General features: G+C 46.3%; 1 protein-coding gene across 1 annotated transcript in view; it reads right to left on the bottom strand.

The window, feature by feature from the left end:
* The window catches only part of SLCO4C1 (solute carrier organic anion transporter family member 4C1), a 35,236-nt gene extending 17,449 nt beyond the window's left edge, over positions 1-17,787 (bottom strand). Inside the window, exons 1-3 of the mRNA XM_081880640.1 lie at positions 17,214-17,787; positions 11,923-12,186; positions 790-987 (exon numbers count right to left, since the gene is read on the bottom strand). Coding sequence (XP_081736766.1) covers positions 790-987; positions 11,923-12,186; positions 17,214-17,451 — 700 coding nt within the window. The 5' untranslated portion in view covers positions 17,452-17,787. The remainder of the gene's footprint in view (positions 1-789; positions 988-11,922; positions 12,187-17,213) is intronic.
* Between the last annotated feature and the right edge of the window lie 3,412 nt (positions 17,788-21,199).

The following is a 21,199-nucleotide window of genomic DNA, read 5'->3' as shown; positions in this document are numbered from 1 at the left end:
ATCCATTATGACATTTACACGCCATCTTTCCTCCAAGGAGCTCAAGGTGGTATACCTGGTTCTCCCTCCTCCCCATTTTATCCTCACAAAAGGGCATCTAAATAATAATAATAATAATAATAATTTTTATTTATACCCCGCCCTCCCCAGCCAAGGCCGGGCTCAGGGCGGCTAACAAAAACTTAAAAACAACATTAAAATATTGAAACATTAAAATATTAAAATGCAGCCTCATCATAGGAGGAGAACGGAAAAGGGAAAAAGAAAGAGGGGGAGGGAATCAAACTGGCTCCAAGCCAAAGGCCAGGCGGAACAACTCTGTCTTACAGGTCCTGCGGAAAGAAATCAGATCCTGCAGGGCCCTGGTCTCATGAGGCAGACCGTTCCACCAGGCAGGAGCCAGTGTTTAAAAGGCCCTGGCTCTGGTTGAAGCTAATCTAACTTCTTTAGGGCCCAGGACCACTAGGGTGTTGCTATTTATGGACCTTGAGGCCCCCCCCCCCCCGGGTAAAATGAGCTTCATGGCCAAGTGGGGATTTGAATCCAGGTCCTAGTCCAGCTTTCTAACCACTATGCCATTTTGTTTTTTTTAGCGTATGTTCAACCTCTTGCAGTTCTGCACACACTGGACTCCCATTGGACTCAGCAGAGCTTACGTCTCTTATAGGCATGTATACAATTGTAAGTAAACAAACAGAAGGCACAGAGGTACTATGGACATTCTTCCAAATATGGCTGGATAATCAATATAAATGGACATTTCTTGAAATAAGTTTCAGCTAAGCTTACCTATGTAGACTGAAGACTTGTGCTTGGGGACACTGTCGTCAATGAAAGCTGTTCCCAGCGTGTAAAGAGGAGTCCCACCTGCTCCCATTATCAGCTGTCCCAGCAGGAAAACGTAAAAGTAGTTGGAGAGTTCAGTCTTTTTTAAGCCAGGCTTGCATGTGGCATTCTTAATTGCAGCCAGGTTTACTGGACAGGTATCTGGAAGTGAACGTTTATTACATCAGTAAAACTTATTTGCTTTCAGAGGAATTATCATAGTTCTTTGGTTGTCCACGGTACCACTGAACCCAACAATTGGTGCACAATGCTGAAGAAATGTCAGGATGCTGTCAGTGGCTCCCGGCTGGTTGCCCAGGAAAGTATAAAGACAAGGGAAAGTTTCTTACCGTCCTTTTTTATTTCAATCTTTACAGAGAGAGGCTATAGAACCCAGCCTCTCGGACAACAGCGTTGTCCCAAGTGAATCTCGACACCCCCCCCCCCTTTTCTCCCACTTCCTCATTCGTCATTCTCATCGTCTCTTCTATGGGTGCTGCTACGTGCCCTCTATCTTTGAGCTCTTTGCTCTCCTTCTGTTAAGGCTCACTGGGTTCTGGGAGATGGAGGCTCTGGAATGCTTTCTAATGACAACGTATCAGCTGAGTGTTGTTCCAGCTCTCCCATGAATTACCAGCTTCCCCCCTCATCTGCCTCTGAGCTGCTACCTCCCTCCAACCCCTGTTGTAAATCTATATTGTCTTCCTCTTCCCCCTCCCTGGAAGGGTCAGGAGAGGGAGCCGGTCTCCACCATTCCTCCTCTGCCCAGCCCCTGAGAAGAAGTAACAAAGCAGCTTTTAAGCTGACGTGGGGAGAAGATGCAGGCTGTTCAGGATAACAACATTCAATGGTTGTTCAAAAAAAATAATCTTGGGTAGCCCATGTGAGGACTACAACTCCCATCAACCCTGATGACTGGCTATGCCGGCTGGGGCTGATGGGAGTTGTAGGCCAGCAACATCTGGAGACCATCATGTTGGATAGAACAGAGGGTGACACTGGAAGTGAGTGAGAATGAATCACAACAACGAAAAGTTAAATGTTAAAATGAAGCTACCTTCCAACTTCTGTGCTTCGCCCACCTGCAATTTATATAATATCGCCATTAGAGATAATATCACCATTGCAGAGTGGTGGGTATGTATTGCTAAAATAATAATATCTTATGTACTTTGAACACCTTCTCTCACACACAAAAGTGCTATACGGATAGATGTTGCTGTTGTTATTATTATTATATACAATTATATAGTGTGTTTTTACTCATCATCATAAATAGCATGACATACATGTATGAAATACCTTTTACAGAGCTGCAAAATATTCATCGTGCATAATGTCAGCACTGCTCTATGAAGATCACTGACTTTTCTTGTGGGGATATTTTAACTTCGCTCAATTGAAAGAGTACTGTATTGATATAGCTTGGATATTCATATCACATAACCAGTGCAGGTAAGACTACATTTTTATTCACCCAATGTGTATGGAAATATGGAAGGCAAGCTTTCAGAGGGTACAAAGTTCTTCCTTGGAGAAGGGTCATTGTGCAGTGGTAGGACATCTGCTTTGCATGCAGAATGTCCCAGGTTTCAGTTTTCCTGCTCAGAATCACGGAGAGCCATTGCCAGTCATTGTGGACAATACTGAACTAGCCAGACCAGCACTCTGCATAAGGAAGCTTCCAATGTTCCTAAGTTTTTCTAAGAATTATTATGAGTGCACATTAGTAGCATAGCAAGTGGAATCTGCAACAAAATTTTGCTGTGTATCCTCCTATCTAAAATAGTATTTTTCAGTCCAGCTATTCCCTCTAAGCCAGTGTTTCCCAACCGGTGTTCCGCGGCACACTAGTGTGCCGCGAGACGTTGCCTGGTGTGCCGTGGGAGGGAGGCAGGCGAGTCGGGCGGCGAGAGGCGGGGCGGCAGCGGCGAGCACACGCGGGGCGGCGAGCGAGCGAGCTCCCACATCCCATCGCCGCTCGCTTCGGCCGGCCGCCCCGTGCTCCGCGCTGGTGTTGGCCAGCCTTGCGCACCCGGGGGATCTCCCCCCGAGAGTGCAAGGCTTGCGGGCGGAAGCCGGCAGCACGGAGCATGGGGCACCCTTTGGAGGCCGCCCCGTGCTCCGCGCTGCTGTTGGCCAGCCTTGCGCACCCGGGGGACCTCCCCCCGAGAGCGCAAGGCTTGCGGGCGGCAGCTGGCAGCGCGGAGCACGGGGCGCCCTTCGGAGGACGCCCCGTGCTCCGCGCTCGTGTTGGCCAGCCTTGCGCACCCGGGGGATCTCCCCCCAGGAGCGCAAGGCTTGCGGGCGGCAGCTGGCAGCGCGGAGCACGGGGCGCCCTTCGGAGGACGCCCCGTGCTCCGCGCTCGTGTTGGCCAGCCTTGCGCACCCGGGGGATCTCCCCCCAGGAGCGCAAGGCTTGCGGGCGGCAGCTGGCAGCGCGGAGCACGGGGCGCCCTTCAGAGGATGCCCTGTGCTCCGCGCTGGTGTTGGCCAGCCTTGCGCACCTGGGGGGCGCGGGGGGCGCCCTGAAACAGAGGTTTCCCCATGCTGCGGACTGTAGCCTGCCGCCCGACGCGCGGGGCGCCCTGAAGCAGAGCGCCCCTCGCGCCAGGCAGACATGGGCCAGCCCCACAAGCTTGGGGGACAGCGGGGAGGCGCAGCACCGCCATCCCACTGTTCCCCGACCTGGTTTTAGGGGGGAGGAAATAAAGGAAAAAAATTTTTCCTTTATTTCCCCCCCCCCCAAAAAAAGTAGGTGCGTCCTATGGGACGGAGCGTCCTATGGGACGAAAAATACGGTACTTACTATTTCATAATAAAGTAATTATAAAATACTTTCTTTGTGTTTATTTGATGCCTATTAAAGAGAGTTACTTTATATATAGTCAATATAGGCACAGAGTTAATTTTTTAAACATTTTCTAATGGTGGTGTGCCTCGAGATTTTTTTCATGAAACAAGTGTGCCTTTGCCCAAAAAAGGTTGGGAAACACTGCTCTAAGCAGGGCATCCCATTTTGTCATGTCATTCTATGGCTATTGATCTTGCTCAGTTTTTATTGAGCTGCTGCTGTTTTTTGAGGGAGAGGAACTTATAAAGTTCTTTTTCTCTGCATTCTTTCAGAATCCCTCAAGCCTGCTGCTGCTTCCCTCTTGTTTCATAATGGCCCACTTTGACTACAGTCCTGGTGGTGTTTGCCATTCACGTTCACAAGCAAAAGGAGGTATAATAATAAATGCCACTAGAGGGAGCTCCCATTTAATAAATCTGAAGTATGAGAATCATCTTCTATCAAAACAGTGTTCACCTGAAGAAATGCAGGATTTTTAACAAGAGAGAGGGAGAATACATAATTGATTTAGACATTTTTTTTCCAAATGAAGTCACAAACTGCTGGTATCATTCATTATGTTTATTCCAATCCAAATACTAGCCACTGGCCATGACAAATCTGAATCAAAAATAAGTACAAGCAAAAAGGGGTGTCACGCCACAAATAATGGTCTCTATTTAGATTTCTGCATCTCCCTTACAGTTCACTGCTATATTGTCCAGGGTCTTTTTTCTGATCTTTTTTGGCCGCCAAGGGAAAAAAGGGTGATTTTGTGAGTCACTGAAGTGTTTACATTGCTAAGAATGGATGCCTATCATCATAGCAAATAAGAGATAGAAAGAAAGGCCTCATATTTTAAGGGTTCCAGAGTGGAAAGGCAGGGGGAAACAGCTCTCATTGTAAATCTAAAGCAGACCAGCCTATGTCAAAGATGCGAAACAGTATTTCCAATCGTCTGCATGTCCCCGCCGCCAAATAACTACGGTAACTAACCAACTAACTACCGTAACTAACTTTTCTGGGAAAGAAACCCACCAAATAAGCCATGTGGAGAAAAGGGTGGGCTATGAACTTGCATAGTTAAAGGTTAAACTATCATTTTTATTTTGAAAAAATCCCAAGTGCCTTATTATGATCAATCAAATTGTCACAAAATAGTGGGCAAACTTTTGAGTCCACCAAAACTCTTCATCAAGATGGATATGTTAAGCAAAGGGGAGGGAGATGAGAAAAACAAACCTGGTTCAGTACTGAATCCATAATGTCCGCTTTGATTAACAATTCATTTTGTTATACAGCTTTAGAGGGATGCGGCTTTGGCAGTCAAGTTTGTTGATGATACAAAAATAAATAAATTAGGGTGGCTAAAACCACATGGGGTTGTAAGGAACTCCAAAAGGATCCCTCTAAACTGAATGGGAAGTAAAATGGCAAGCGCAATTCAATGTAAGCAAGAGATGCACACTGGGGTAAAAATAAAATAATAAAAAATCCTAATTTCTCATGTATGTTTATCAGGTCTGAACTGGGAAAAGACCTTGGGGTCACAGCGGACAGCTTGAAGATGCTGACCCAGTGTGCAGCAGCTGTGAAAAGGGTGAATTTCATCCTAAGGATCATGAGGGTAAAGATTGAAAATAAAACTGCCAAAATTGTAATGACATAACACAAATCTAGAGTGCAACCACACTTGGAATACTGTGCATAGTTCCAGCCATTGCATCTCAAGAAGTATACGATGGTGCTGAAACAAGGTGCAAGAGAAAGTCCCCTATGAGGAAAGGTTACACTGTTCTTTTTTTGGGGGGGGGGTTAGTTTGGAGAAAATCTAAGTGGGGAAATGACAACGATGCATATAATTTTGCATGGTATGGAGAAAGCGTAAAGCAAGTTTTTCTCCGTCTCTCATGATACTAGGAGTCACGGCCATCCAATGAAGTTGGATACTGGAAGATTCAGAATCTGGACAAAGATGCCTAGGGGAAGCCCACAAAGGGGTTATGGGCGCAACAGCACTCTCCCCAAGAGGCAGTGATGGGCACCAACTTGGAAGGCTTTTAAAAAGGAAGAGGCAAATTCATGGAGGATAAGGCTATCAGTGGCTGCTGACCACAATGGCTGTGGTCTACTTCCGCTGCTAGATATTTAGTTGATAGAGCAGAGTCATCTGCCTCTGAGTGACTGAGAATCCCACCTGTGGCGTTCAGGTCCTGCTTGCAGGCTTCTGGTTGGCATCTGCTTGGCCATGATGAGAGCAGAATGCTGGATGAGATCAGCCTTAGTCTGATCCAGCAGAGTTCTCCTTAGGTCCTTAGTGAGGTTGTCTTGAAGAGTGCCTGAACTCTAACCCGGCTCTGCTAACCTCAATTATGTGGCAATTTATCCTCCTAAAAACCTTGCCAATTTCAATGTATAATGGGAGAAAGTGAGTCTGTGTCATCCCATATGAACGAAGATGAAACGTGCTTGACCACTGGGCTAAAAGATGGTGCCTCAAATAGACATATTAATTTGACTCTTCCCCATCTGAAAGTCTACTAAAGCCCCGTTCTACTGCACTTCATTTGTTTGGGGCGGCAGGTTTTCCTCAGTGACTGAAATGTATGAAACCCTATTGATATCTACCATTCCAACTGCCTAGCACTAGCTAAGGAGCTATAACAAACTTACACTGTATCTGAAGTGTATCTGTATCTGTATCTGTATCTGAAGGAGCTATAACAAACTTACACTGTAACAAACTTACAGTGTATCTGAAGAAGTGTGCATGCACACGAAAGCTCATACCAAGAACTGACTTAGTTGGTCTTTAAGGTGCTACTGGAAGGAATTTTTTTTTTATTTTTTTTTAACTTACACTGTGTACACACTACACCTTTAAAGCACATTTGAAGCACATTCTTTCCCTTGAAGAATTGTGGGCACTGTGGTTTGTTAAGGGTTGTTGGGAATTGCAACTCTGCGAGGAGTAAACTGCACTTAGCGTAACTCTTTGAGGGAAAGAGTGTGTTTTGAATATGATTTAAAGGTATGGTGTGTACACAGCCTACAGACCAGAATCTTGAATGCCAGCCATTAGATGTAGTATTTATAATTTCTTTTAGTTCAGTTCAAGTATTTTTCCCCGCACTCTTCAGCCAACGAGCCTCTCAGTGGGGTAACCTGTTCTGAAACTCAACATGGCCTCCTTCCAAGCAGCCGGTTGACTGCAGAGCTGTGTTTGCACTGCTCTCTGTCAGGCACCTATTCAAAGACGTTGGAGCCTTCCTTACTAGGCAACCTTTCCCAGCACTCATTAACTCCACTTATGATAAAGAGTAATGGGATTATGTTTGCTTATGCCAGATTCTCACAGAATAAGAAGATTACAGAATTTCACGACAATCCACTTGTAAAAAGAACCAACAAGAAAATAAAGGGGAGATAAAGAGGAGCAGCGGGAAACACCCTTATGGAGACCACTTCTTTCACACACAATATTTCATTGCAATTGTTAACTTTCATTTACATCAACAGCTTTGGTTTGCTGGTAGGTAGCCGAAGACGTAATGGTCTCTAAACTGCAAGAAGTGAGATGCTTAGATTGAAGTGGCCTTTTCCAACCGTTTGGGTTCCCTTTTTTCCCTCTGTTATGGGATAGAGAGGCTCCATAACCTTGGTTAAAATGGTGGTGCTAATACAGTGGTACCTCAGGTTACATACGCTTCAGGTTACATACGCTTCTGCTTACAGACTCCGCTAACCCAGAAATATTACCTCGGGTTAAGAACTTTGCTTCAGGATGAGAACAGAAATCGTGCTCCAGCAGCGTGGTGGCAGAGGGATGCCCCATTAGCTAAAGTGGTGCTTCAGGTTAAGAACAGTTTCAGGTTAAGAACGGACCTCCGGAACAAATTAAGTACTTAACCCGAGGTACCAGTGTAATACAATGCAATAGTACAATTATGCCATTTATATGTTATAACACTGGGGGCTTCTTAAAACATAACATTAAGAATTAACTGAGACACCTTTTGTGTCAGGGCTAGCCCAGGATGTTTTAGAATAGAATCATAGAATCATAGAATCATAGAATCATAGAGTTGGAGGAGACCACAAGGGCCATCGAGTCCAACCCCCTGCCAAGCAGGAAACACCATCAGAGCACTTAGGCAAAATTGAGAATGCTGCCGTACGCATTCACACCACCTGAGGTGGCCTGGCGAGTAAAAGGAGGTGGGTGGCAGTGGTGGCATTCAGGTGGGTGGGTGGGCAGAGGATGAGTGGATCCACCACCAGTGGATGGATGTACCACTTGGGGCAATGGGTGGGCCATCCCTGCTTTGTGTTCTGCTCTTCATGCAGAAACTCACTACAAGTCAGCTAATGGCAGAAGACCATTTCTATTTTTGATGAGGCTTGGAAGCCCTCACAGACTAGGTATTTAACTTCTTCACCCAGGCATTACCTCTCGGAGCTGGCCTTCTGGGTCATAGCTGTTTCTCTTAAAGGTTAAAAAGAAAAGAAAAGTGGTCTCTTAAAGGACCACCATGCTAGATATTTAGGTGATAATGCATACATTACATACACCCTGAAGAATCAGAGATACATAGAAGGTTATCAAACTTCTAATTAAAAAAATAATTCAGCAAGTTCAAACACTGCAGGCAACACACTTAAAAAACAAATCTGCACCCATTTCTGGCATTTTTCCCTTCCAGCAGCTCTCCCTAGTCTGGGCTGCAAACTGCTTTTAGTTTTAAAAGTGGGTTTGATGAAAGGAATTACAAAAGCCAACAGGCCAGAGAGAGAGAGAGAGAGAGAGAGAGAGAGAGAGAGAGAGAGAGAGAGAGAGAGAAATTTAAGAGAAACAAGGAAAAGAAGGGAGAAAGCCACTAAGACAAAACGAGGCAGGTAGACAATTCAAGGGTACTCTAAGTAATAGGAGCAGATAGAGTTCACTGGAGTTAGACAAAGGTGCGCATTCAGAGTCTCTCAGGCCTGTCTCTGGTTACAAAGTCCTGGGATGCAGACTCCCTGCCAGGAGAGCCTGTGGTTAATAAATACTGCTGTGTGAGAGCAGGAAACAGTGGAGTGGGTGTCATGTGTGCTCTCAACCCTGCTGTCATGCCCTCACCAGCCCCACCGCGTGCCAAATTATAATCTGTTTACTTCATCATGAATAACTCAGAGTACAAAGCAGTCCAAATCTCCAGACCTCACTCCACCTTTGCATAGCCCCACCCTAGGTTCACATTATTGATTATGGTAGTGCCATGCTCTCCGATTTCATGGTGCCCGGACAGCCCCGTGGTTTTCCACGGATCTGAGGGCAATGAAACAATTGTTGAGACGGCTAGAGTGCCGGTGGCGGATAACTCATTCTGAATCTGACCGGACACAGGTTAGAGCTCAACGTCGAGCCTACCAAGTGGTGATAGCGACGGCGAAGAAGAATTTCTTCACCGCCTCTATTGCATCTGCAGAAAACAGCAGCAGGAGACTTTTTCAGGTGGTTCACAATTTAGCGGAACCACCTGCAACATCAGGGCCCAGTACGGGCCACATGTTCTCCTGCAATGATTTTGCAAAGTTTTTTGCAGATAAAATCGCTCAGATTCAGGAAGAAGTAGACTCCACCGTGGGAGCAGGGCTGGGGCGGGAGAGTGCTAGAGTTCTGTCTAGTCAAGTTGAGTGGGATCAATTCCAATCTGTTACCTCCGAGGATGTGGACAGGCTGCTTGGACGAGTGAAACCAACCACCTGTCTCCTGGATCCTTGCCCATCCTGGCTTATAAAAGCTAGCCAGGAAGGACTGGGCGATGGGCTTCGTGGGGTGGTGAATGCTTCCCTCCGTGAGGGAGCCTTCCGAGACCCACTGAAAGAGGCGGTTATTAAACCGCTTCTTAAAAAACCATCTTTAGATGCAGCCACGATGGCCAACTATCGCCCAGTCTCAAATCTTCCATTCTTGGGCAAGGTGATTGAGCGAGCAGTTGCCAAACAACTCCAGGCACGCCTGGAAGAAGCGGACCATTTGGATCCCTTCCAGTCGGGATTCAGGCCTCATCATGGGACTGAAACTGCCTTGGTCGCACTGGTTGATGATCTCCGGCGGGCTAGGGACAAACGTGAGAGCTGTTTCCTAGTTCTGCTGGATCTCTCAGCGGCGTTTGATACCATCGACCATAACATTCTTCTGGACCGTCTTGAGGGGCTGGGAGCTGGGGGCACTGTCATACAGTGGTTCCACTCCTTCCTCCTGGGCCGTGTTCAGAAAGTGGTGGTGGGGGATGAGTGTTCAGACCCCTGGGCTCTCACTTGTGGGGTGCCTCAGGGTTCTGTCCTCTCCCCCATGCTTTTCAACATTTACATGCAGCCGCTGGGAGAGATCATCAGGAGGTTTGGGCTGGGTGTTCATCAGTATGTGGATGATACCCAGCTCTACCTCTCTTTTAAATCAGAACCAGTGAAGGCGGTGAAGGTCCTGTGTGAGTGTCTGGAGGCGGTTGGAGGATGGATGGCGGCTAACAGATTGAGGTTGAATCCTGACAAGACAGAAGTACTGTTTTGGGGGGACAGGAGGTGGGCAGGTGTGGAGGATTCCCTGGTCCTGAATGGGGTAACTGTGCCCCTGAAGGACCAGGTGCGCAGCCTGGGAGTCATTTTGGACTCACAGCTGTCCATGGAGGCACAGGTCAAATCTGTGTCCAGGGCAGCTGTTTACCAGCTCCATCTGGTACGTAGGCTGAGACCCTATCTGCCTGCGGACTGTCTCGCCAGAGTGGTGCATGCTCTGGTTATCTCCCGCTTGGACTACTGCAATGCACTCTACGTGGCGCTACCTTTGAAGGTGACTCGGAAACTACAACTAATCCAGAATGCGGCAGCTAGACTGGTGACTGGGGGCGGCCGCCGAGACCATATAACACCGGTCTTGAAAGACCTACATTGGCTCCCAGTACGTTTCCGAGCACAATTCAAAGTGTTGGTGCTGACCTTTAAAGCCCTAAACGGCCTCGGTCCAGTATACCTGAAGGAGCGTCTCCACCCCCATCATTCTGCCCGGACGCTGAGGCCCAGCGCCGAGGGCCTTCTGGCGGTTCCCTCATTGCGAGAAGCAAAGCTACAGAGGGCCTTCTCGGTAGTGGCGCCCGCCCTGTGGAATGCCCTTCCAGCAGATGTCAAAGCGATAAACAACTACCTGACATTCAGAAGACATCTTAAGGCAGCCCTGTTCAGGGAAGTTTTTAACGTGTGATTTTACTGTATTTTTGGTTTCTATGGAAACCGCCCAGAGTGGCTGGGGAGGCCCAGCCAGATGGGCGGGGTATAAATAAATTATTATTATTATTATTATTATTATTATTATTATTATTATTATGTATGTATGTATCAATCTATTCAAATACTGCTATATCCTAAAAACAACAAGAACAACAAAGCAGTTCTTGACTATGATACTGATCTAAATTGCCTGCATAAAGCTAGGCAGCATAGAAAAATTATCAGCAGGCATTTAAAGGTTGAAACAGAAGGCACCTGCTGAATCTCTATTGACAGAGCATTCAATTGGTCTTATTTTATGAGCATGGTGGAATCCATCTATTGGCTTTTACATAAAGGTAAATTGCACACTAAGCAAAACAAGAAAACCCCATAGATAAATGTTGTCAATCTCAGGTATAATAAGGAGGAGGGGGGAAAACCGTTCGAAAGCCGAGGGACAGCTTCTGAAAATTGTTCGAAAACTGAAATACTCACTTTCGAGTTTCAATCATTCAGGAGCCGGTTTATTCGCAAGCCAATGCTTTTGAGATCCAAGGTATGTCTATATACGAAATGTATAAATTCAACTTGTGTTTAGATCAGGAGTAGGCAACCTAAGGGCCGTGGGCTAGATGCGGCCCAATTACCTTCTCAATCTGGCCAGCGGATGGTCCAGGAATCAGCGTGTTTTTACATGAGTAGAATGTGTCCTTTTATTTAAAATGCATCTCTGGGTTATTTGTGGGGCCTGCGTAGAATGTGTGCTTTTATTTAAAGTGCATCTCTGAGTTATTTGTGGGGCATAGGAATTCATTCATCCCCCCCCCGGAAAAAAAAATAGTCTGGCCCACCACATGGTCTGAGGGACAGTGGACCAGCCCACAGCTGGAAAAGGTTGCTGACCCCTGGTTTAGATGATAGATGACATACACACACACACACACACACTGTATATCCAGTAACCATAACTTCAAAATGACAATGAAAGAAACATTTAAAGCATAAGAACTTACCTTCTGCTTTATCCCCGTATATATATGGCCCGGCAGTAAAATGTGGCAAGCAAAAAACAAGTGCTCCTAGTGCTATCAAGAAAGATGCAAAGGCCAGCCATCTTGGTTTGTGCCCTCTTTCTCCGTAGAAGGATATAAAAAGGCAGAGCAAACAGAAGGAAATGTCATAGCCGGAGGAGATTATACCAGTGAGGGAGCTGTTCAAATCATAACGCTTCTCAATGGTGGAAATGCTCACGTTTACCAGTCCGTTTACCACAATGCCTAAAAGAAAAGAGAAATAAAATCAGATAATTGAAGGATACATCGATTTATTTTTTTTTATAATGATAGCACCTTTCTACATGGGCTCCCTTGTCTTGCAAGACAGACAGATGCCAACAACAACATGAGCTGGGTAACGTTCTGCTCTTTATACATCAGTATTGTTCCCCCAAAGTATTTTATTATTGTGAAATTGGTACAATGATTTGAGCCAAAATATACACAGTGAAGTAGTGGGAGCTGGGGTATGCGTGTTTGTTTTTTATCGATTCACCATTTCAGACACTGCTTAGAAATGCAAATGATTAAGCAGTATATAAATGCCGGGGGGGGGGGAATCGAGAGAAATTGTTTTTGTTAAGTACTGCCATTCACTACAATAGGGCACATTCACCCATATTAGTTGCCACCAATGCATTTTCGAAGCGGCACATGCCGGTACCACCACCTCTTCCCTCCTCTGCGCTACACCTTTGCCTATCGCCGCTGCTGCTGGTCACTGCAGACAGTTATTCAGCCCAATGGTCTGAGTCAATTTCCTATGAAAGCTGCCTATTGTCAATTTTGCCATTTGCTGTGGTTGTCCTGTCACTTTAAGAGTTGTGTACACCCCATATACTTAAAGCACATCACAAACACACACCAAGAAAACAATATTGGGAGCTGTGATTTCTTAAAGAGTCCTGGGACTTATAACTCTGTGACAGGTAAACTATAGCTCCCGAGATAAATGTATGGTATGTACACAGAGCCGTCTTCAAAAATGCTGCTCTGAACTGTCCAACACCTTGGTGGATTAAAAGGAAGTTTGGACTATGACTTCAAAGCTTGCAAGCAAGAATTCTCAAATTGCATTATTCATTTGTTAAACAAATTACTTGTGCAATTACCTCTTCATGGGCAACTACTCTATTATTTTGTATAATCAGGGTTCCCACTAAAGAATAATTAATAATCTTAAAAATTAGCAAGTTTTATTCCCTCCAAAGCCCCATAAGACCAACTTGCTTTCATGCCATCTGTTCTGGAATGCAGTACAGTGGTACCTCGGGTTACAAACTCCGCTAACCCGGAAGTAGTTGCGAACTTTGCCCCAGGATGAGAACAGAAATTGCGTGCCAGCAGCATGGCGGCAGCAGGAGGGCCCATTAGCGAAAGAGCGCCTCAGGTTAAGAATGGTTTCGGGTTAAGAACGGACCTCGGGAATGAATTAAGTTCGTAACCCGAGGTACCATTGTACTGCAATGTCAGTCCAATAACATGGAAGTTTTCTCAAAAGTCCAATTGAGCTCCTAATTAATTATATTACTTTTAAATGATTTTTAAAGATATATGAATATAACCATCTAACTTTGAGCCCAAAAGATCCCAAAGACTGGTCTGTAATACAACTCAGTTAAGCAGCTCTAGTATTGCAGCTTTTCAGGTCAGACTCATTCTGGTCATGCAGCTGCCCAGTTCTAAATTGTCTCTTTTGAAGTTACAGATGTAGAACTGTAAATGAATTGCAATCTCTAAAAACTGCTTAGGCCAATAGGCAGAACTTGTTTTTCAGGCCCTCTGCCCACTGATGTGACACATCATGCCTTGTAGAAAGTCTTTGGCTATGTATGATTCCTGAAGGAACAAAAACGTGCCTATGTGTTGTTCGCTTTCGTAACATTTAATTTAATGTGTGGGACAAAGCTCATCCACACTCACAACCAAGAGAGGCAAGACTTGGGTTCAGCGCCCTTAAAAGCAGGAAAGAAGGTGGGAGCGATAGGGTTAAGAAATGAACCCATCCCTCAGCACAACCTCAACTCAATATGAGAGAAGGATGGGAGACTCCAATTCGCTTCTACTTCAAGTAACACAAGGTCCCATCATCTCTGGTGTGGGTGACACTTCCTTATGGCTCCATCCCACACTGTTTCTGCCATGTCTTGCATATAGGAAATGTGTGTAACAGACTGATGGAAGGAACTTTATCTTCAATCAATCCACCTCATGTGATTTTCTGCGTATATATGTTACCAGAGCAATATGGGACTGAGCCACAAGGAAGTGCAACAAAGCTGCCATTGTAACGTAAGAACTGTCCTTGTGAAATCTGATCTCTTAGCAAGAGACAGTCAGTTGCTGGTGTATACTCAATATCGCATTACTACCACCTTGGAAGGCTAATAAAAATGGCCAGTCATATCTGTAAACATAGTGAGGATTCAAATCCAAAGTTGTGGCTATAAAACTGGGGAGGTGGTTCTGCTGAACCCAATAGCTTTGAGTGTCCCTGAGCTCAGAGAGTCAACCGTCCTCCTGAACCTTGAACCATTGTTTTCAGCAGGTCATTCCAGGACTTGGCAGGGGAAAGTTGCGCCTGCGAAAAGCACCTTCATCTCCACAACTGCCAAAGGACACCAGAGCACTTCCTGAACTGCTAGCCAAATTAACACATAGCACAGGAGGGTGGTAACAGGCTGGCACCATCAGCAGGCTTGGCATGGGCTTCAGGAAGACATGGTGGCACCAACACCTGAGTGACTCCCGCTGCTTCTGGAAGAATCTCCCTCCAGTGGGTGTATGGGTGATGCCTGAAGGGGGGACAGCGGACAAGCAGCTCACCCCCACACTTGCCCTCCCATTGCTGGACCTCCATTAAAATATACTGTTGTTTTACTTTATGTTAACTTCTGGGACACAACTTGCCCACCTAGAAATATGCTTTGCCATTTCTGTGCCCCCTCCCCCCCCAAAAAAAAAATATTTCTTGGTGCCACCATTGAGTGTGTGGGTTGCTTCTTCCACTGTGTTGTGTTTGTGTCTTTGCCCCAGGCAGTGGGAGCTGCCTTGTTTTTTCTCCTTCACACTTAAACTAGGCAAGCGAGTGGAAGTTGAAAGTATTGGCCCTCTGCCCAGCTTCCCACAGGGTGTCAGTAAAGGATTAAGAGATAGTTGGTTCTCTGGCAGGTAGGGAAGTAGGTGATGCTGGCGGTGGTGGTGAGGAGAAGTTATGGCCTTCTCAGTAAGAGCTTTGTCCTACAGATTTCTAGTATATTTCATATAAAGAGGTATATTCTCAAATAAAGGCCTCTCCCCCCCCCCCAGTTTGTTGGTTTTAAATAGGACTGCAGCCTCATTTTATTTTACAGATCACAGATGTTATAACTTGGATGGATTGCTGGTTAGAGTGTTGAACCAGGACCTGGTTCCCCACTTAGCCATTAACCGAACGGTAATTTTTCGCCAGTCACGATCTCTCGGCGTAAACTACCTTGCAGGGGTTCTGTGAGGACAAATGGTGAGGGGAGAGAATGATGTACAGTGCCATGAGTTCATTGGAGGAAAGGTGGGACAGAAATGAAAGAAATACATAAAGATAATGCACACGTTGTCCATCCATACATTTCACACAATCATAGAATTGTAGAGTTTGGAAGGGACTCTGAGGTTCATCAATGCAGGAATATATTAGCCATCCCATGTGGGGATCAAACTTGCATCTTGGCATTTCCAGCACCTTGCTCTAACCAACCGAGCTATCCAGGACGAGGGTAACAGAGAGCTCCACCACTGGGGGGTGAGGAAGCAGAGACCACAGCCACAAGGAGCAATTGCAGCCACCCCTCACCTGCCCCCTTCCTCTGAATAGCATGGCAGAGAGCATGTGGCTGAGTTTGCTCACTCACATTGCTGCTGCAGCAGGGACAAATTGGAGCCAACTTAGCTTAGTGGGAGAACACAAAAGATCCCAGTTTCAATCTCCACATATGGAAAGAAAGAACTCACTCTGAAACATTAGAGTTAGTGTAGGCTGGGGCAGGGGGCTAACCCACTGCCCTCCACAGTGTTGGACCACAGCTCTCATCATCCCTGACAAAAGCCAGTGTGGAGTATTGGTTAGAGTGTCAGACCACAGGCTGCGAGATGAAATCTTCACTCAGCCACATACCTCACTTGAGCCACTCGGTGCCTCTCCGCCTAACCTACCCCACAGTGCTGTTTTGCTGATTAAATGAGATGGGAGGGAGAACCCCATTTGCCACCTCTGGCTCCTTGCAGAAAAAAAAGGTAAGGTATAAATGCAATGAAATAAATAAAAATAATAAAATAAATAGTCTGTGATGTCAGGGTTGGTAGGAGCTGAGAACCCAGCAACATCTGGGTTGTTTGATTAGAGTGTGGTGGCAATAAAGCCAAAGTTGAAGGTTCAGTTCCAATGTGGGACAACTGCATATTCCTGCATTGAAGAGGTTTGGGTTAGATGATCCTCAGCATCTCTTCCAACTCTACAAATCTAGGTTGGCCACTCCTGGTGTAGGTCACACTAAGTCTACTAGAAGGACCAGTGGCCGGATTCAGCTTGTGGTGCCCCAAAACCCTGAACCAGTGATGTGCATATAATTATAGAATCATCGAGTTGGAAGGGACCCCAAAAGTCATCTAGTGAATTTTAGTCCAATCACGTGCACTGCCAAAATCTTGCCCACAGTGAAATATGAGAGATCCCTTCAATGAACAACCTTGAAGGACACCCGTGATTTGGGTGGGGGCAGGGGTGCCAACTTAAATATGGAGGGCAGGTAAACCCCACCCCACATCATAGATCACAAGACATGGTGCACACATACCATTTGAATGGCAATGCTCATCAATAAATATTCGAGGGGTCTGGGTCCCCCAAGGAGTTGGCTCCTACGTTTGGGGAGGTGGCCAGGGTGCAGGTGGAAGAGGAACATAGTTTCATCAAACCATCGAATTGTACAGTTGGAAGAGACCATGGGGCTCGAACCCTGAGATATAGAGTTTCATTCTCTACCAGCTGAGCTATCCCAGGCGTTTGATCTGAATCCTCTCCCCCCCCCCCCCCGCCCACTAACCCTCTACTTGCACTTTTTTTTCCATCTGCCTTCCTCCACACCACCGCAACCCATGCGCCACAAGGGCGCACTTGACCACGCACGCCTTGGAAGCCTTGCGGGGGGAAATCTCCGTTTCCTGAGAGTGCGGGGGGGAGAGAAAACCCCTCTGCCTTCTTTTCTCCTCACCTTGGAAGATGGAGAGGAGACTGTAGAAGAGCAAGTAGCCCTTGGGGTTGTTGCAGACCTGCAGCGCGGCGGGCGCGAACCTGCCGATGCCGCAGAGGTGCTCGTCCGGGTCCAAACTGCAGGACGCGCCCAACGCCGGATGGCCGAGGCGGCGTGGGGAGAGCGCCGCCCGCTTGTGCTCGGCGCCCTCCGGGCTGGAAGGCTCGAAAGCCGGGTTGTCCACGCCATCTTCGTTCATGGCGCGCAGCCCAGGAAGGACCTGAAGCACCTGCCCCCGACTTCCCCACCCACCACCGTCTCCGGAGACTCGAGGCCGCCGGGTCCCACCAGCAGCAGCCTCGGCGGCTCCAAGATCAGAGCGCGCGCGGAGAGAGAAATGGAAAGAGAACAGCAGGCGGTGTGGCAAGGAGACCGTCCCGGTTCCTTAAACCGGGAGGAGCTGCAGAAACCCGAGGATGAAACTCCCCGGGAGGTGGGGACCTCTTGGGGAGAGATGGCGAGCGAGCGTGGCTCTGCTGGAATGACCAGTTTTGTGTGTGCGCGCGTTTCCCCCGCTCACATGGCCAAGGCGACGGTTGTCCTCGTTCGGCTCACCTACGCGTGAGGAAAAGGCGCACAGGGCGCAGCCTGAGGGGCAAAAGGCCACAAATAAGAACAACAACAGAACCACTTTCTTCCTGATGGACATCCCTCTCTCTTTCTCTTTCTCTTTCTCTTTCTCACACACACACTGCTTTCCAATAGTTTCAGAGATTCTTCAAGGAATAAAATAAATAAAGAACAGGGAACCTGTAGGTGTCACCAACGACCACGCTAAATGTTGCATCTCCTAAGGTGTTTTTTTGTTTAGAACTGCCACTCAGCTCCCCATATTTCTTTCCTCATGAAACTCACAGCCTTTGCCATGTTGCCACATCCCTAAGCAGGTGAAGCGCATGTGAAAATGTTGCAAACAGGTATGCGAGTATAGGCATGCCTAAGAAATATTTATTTAGAGTCTATGGAATCTATGGGCCAGGTGAAATCGTAATCCAGCTTTTTAAATGAATAAATAAAGCTGCCACAAATGGCAAGCAGAATGGGTTAAAAAAAGAAGAAATTAACTATTGCAGGAGGAGGAGCCCTTCTGGAATGTTGCAGGCAGCCTGCTTGGTGACAGTTAAGAGTGGCAGTTGGTCAGGGACGCCATGGCAACCAGGCTGATTTGGACCAGGATTGAGGCTGAGGGCACATTTGATGCTTGAAACACAGTGAGGTTGTTTCCCTGCCCCTGCTGGTTTCAAGTCACTTTCTTACCATGTTCAACACACCAGAGAGACAGAGGGGATGTCTTCACCTGGTTGCCCAATACTTGATTTGTTTCCTCTTGCCATTTGTGCACATGTTGTCATCTGCGCATGTGCAACAGCTGCCTGAAATGTACGCACCTCAGCTCAACAGCTTCTTTGAGGGAAAGTACCTGAGTATTTCTCAAGAAGCCACAGGATATAGATGGATTGTGGCTAACGCCATGTGCATACAGCTGCAGACACCAGCGGTGGGAGCACAATAGAGCCAGAGTAAACAATAATGTGCACACAGCCCAAGGCATGACATATGGAAAGTCTTTGGCGCTCAGGTGTTGCTGAACTGCAAGTGCCATCATCCCCTGGCATTGGCCATGTTTTCTAGGGCTGACAGGAGCTGTAGTTCAGAAATATCTGGAGGGTTGGAGGTTCTTGACTGCTGCAATCCACATTCCTTCTGAATATGATCATGAGATATCAATGCTATATCACCTCTAACCTTTGGGAAGAAAGGGAGTCCAGGTTTACAATATGACTACTTCCACTGATTTCATGTGGAATTACTGACAGAAGCAAGGAATACTGAAGCTTGCTATGCTTTAATAAATGTACTGTGTTTCTCTCCCCCCTCCTTGTTATCAGATGTGTTGGATATCCACTTTGATCTAAGTGTTGGCAAGACTCAATTTTTAAACAAATTGTATCTGATCCTTCAAGTTACTAGCTCAGCTCAGCTCAGTTACTAGCATGAGACTTAATCTCAGGTGGGTTCGAGCCCCGCTTTGAGCAAAAGACTCCTCCATTGCAGGGGGTTGGACTAGATTACCCTCTTGGTCCCTTCCAACTCTATAATTCTATGTTTCTAAACATGGAAAATAGGCATAATTGCTTGTATCACTGGTGTACGCTAGCAAAGTCTCTTGTAAGGGCTTTTTTCCTGTGGATTTTTCTTTTCTGTCTTTTGCTGTTGGTTGTTGACTTTAAATATTATATATGCATTGTATTTTTAATGGTGTTGTGCTTGTAAGCCTCCCAGGGGATAATTGTTGATTGGCAGCTGTTAATTTGTGGCCCGCTGTGACCCTTCTTGGGTTGCTTGTTAAACTGGAAAATTAAGTCCCCCGCTTAGAAATGACAGACAGGTATGATCACAGTTAATGTTTAGCTTCCTATTGTTAGATCAGGAAGGGACAAGCTCTTCAGATAGGTTATCACCTCTCAACCCAGTTATATAGACACCCTGAGTTTGATAAGACAGGAAACCAACTTTTTTTTCAGTCTTTGCTTTCATTTTAATCATTAAACACTCATAAAATTGGTTGCTTTCTGCCACAACAACTAGGAATGTTTTCCATCTGAAAACAGACTTTCTTTCCAATACAAGAACTCTCCTCAGGACCTTCATCCTTCTCCTCTTCTCTGTCACTCTCTGTCGCTGAAGAGGAACCCACCTACTACATCAAATGCAAAACTCACAGAAATAAAAACAAATATTGCACGCACTCTCACTGACAGGTCAACACCCCACTCTCTTTCCTCTTCTCCTATATTCTTCTTTCAAGCCTAATCACAAGCCCCTTTCTCAGGGTGATCTACTCTCTTTCTCCTGTTCTCAATCTCCCTTTCTTTTCCTAAAGCAAGTGGTTCAAGTCAATGTCCATTTTTGAAAGACCTACATTGGCTCCCAGTACGTTTCCGAGCACAATTCAAAGTGTTGGTGCTGACCTTTAAAGCCCTAAACGGCCTCGGTCCAGTATATCTGAAGGAGCGTCTCCTCCCCCAGCGTTCTGCCCGGACACTGAGGTCCAGCTCCGAGGGCCTTCTGGCGGTTCCCTCACTGCGAGAGGCCAAGTTGCAGGGAACCAGGCAGAGGGCCTTCTCGGTGGTGGCGCCCGCCCTGTGGAATGCCCTCCCATCGGATGTCAAGGCGATGGACAACTACCTGACATTCAGAAGACATCTGAAGGCAGCCCTGTTCAGGGAAGTTTTTAATATGTGACATTTTAGTGTATTTTTTATCTCTGTTGGAAGCCGCCCAGAGTGGCTGGGGAAACCCAGCCAGATGGGCGGGGTACAAATAATAAATTATTATTATTATTATTATTATTATTATTATTATTATTATTATTATTTTCTTTCTGAGAACACCTTCACCCATTCAGCCACAGGCTCCCCTCTCCTTCCTGTCAACATCTCTGTCGCGCCCCCCCCCCATCTTTCCCTGGGCAATTTCACAGCATCCTCCTTTCTCCGTGGATGCTGATAGCTTCACTCCTTTGAAACGTAGCCTGTTTGGTCATGTATTGCTTATCGTAGAATCAAAGAAACATGGAATTCTAGAGTTGGAAGGGACGCCAAGGGTCATCTAGTCCAACCCCCTTCAATGCAGGGTCCTTTTGCCCAATGTGGGGCTTGAATTTACAATCCTGAGATTAAGCGTCTCATGCTCTACCAACTGAGCTACTTGTTATGAATGTCTGTGTTAACTGATTCTGTCTTACATCATTTAAAGAAATATGCTGGTTCACTTTTATTACCGTAAATTGCTTGAATTATTAACTGGTGGTATTCTTTGACTTCATAAATCTTTAAACTTTCTGTTTCTGGACATGCCCTGGTCTCAGTGTCATAAGATCCTAAAACGGGTGGTTACATATGAGAAATGCAGGCTTGCATGCAAACTACACATATAACCTTTTA

This window comes from Podarcis erhardii (assembly GCF_964252035.2).
Source record: "Podarcis erhardii genome assembly, chromosome: 11".
Taxonomy (NCBI): Eukaryota; Metazoa; Chordata; class Lepidosauria; order Squamata; family Lacertidae; genus Podarcis; species Podarcis erhardii.
This window is presented reverse-complemented; position numbering and strand designations above follow the sequence as displayed.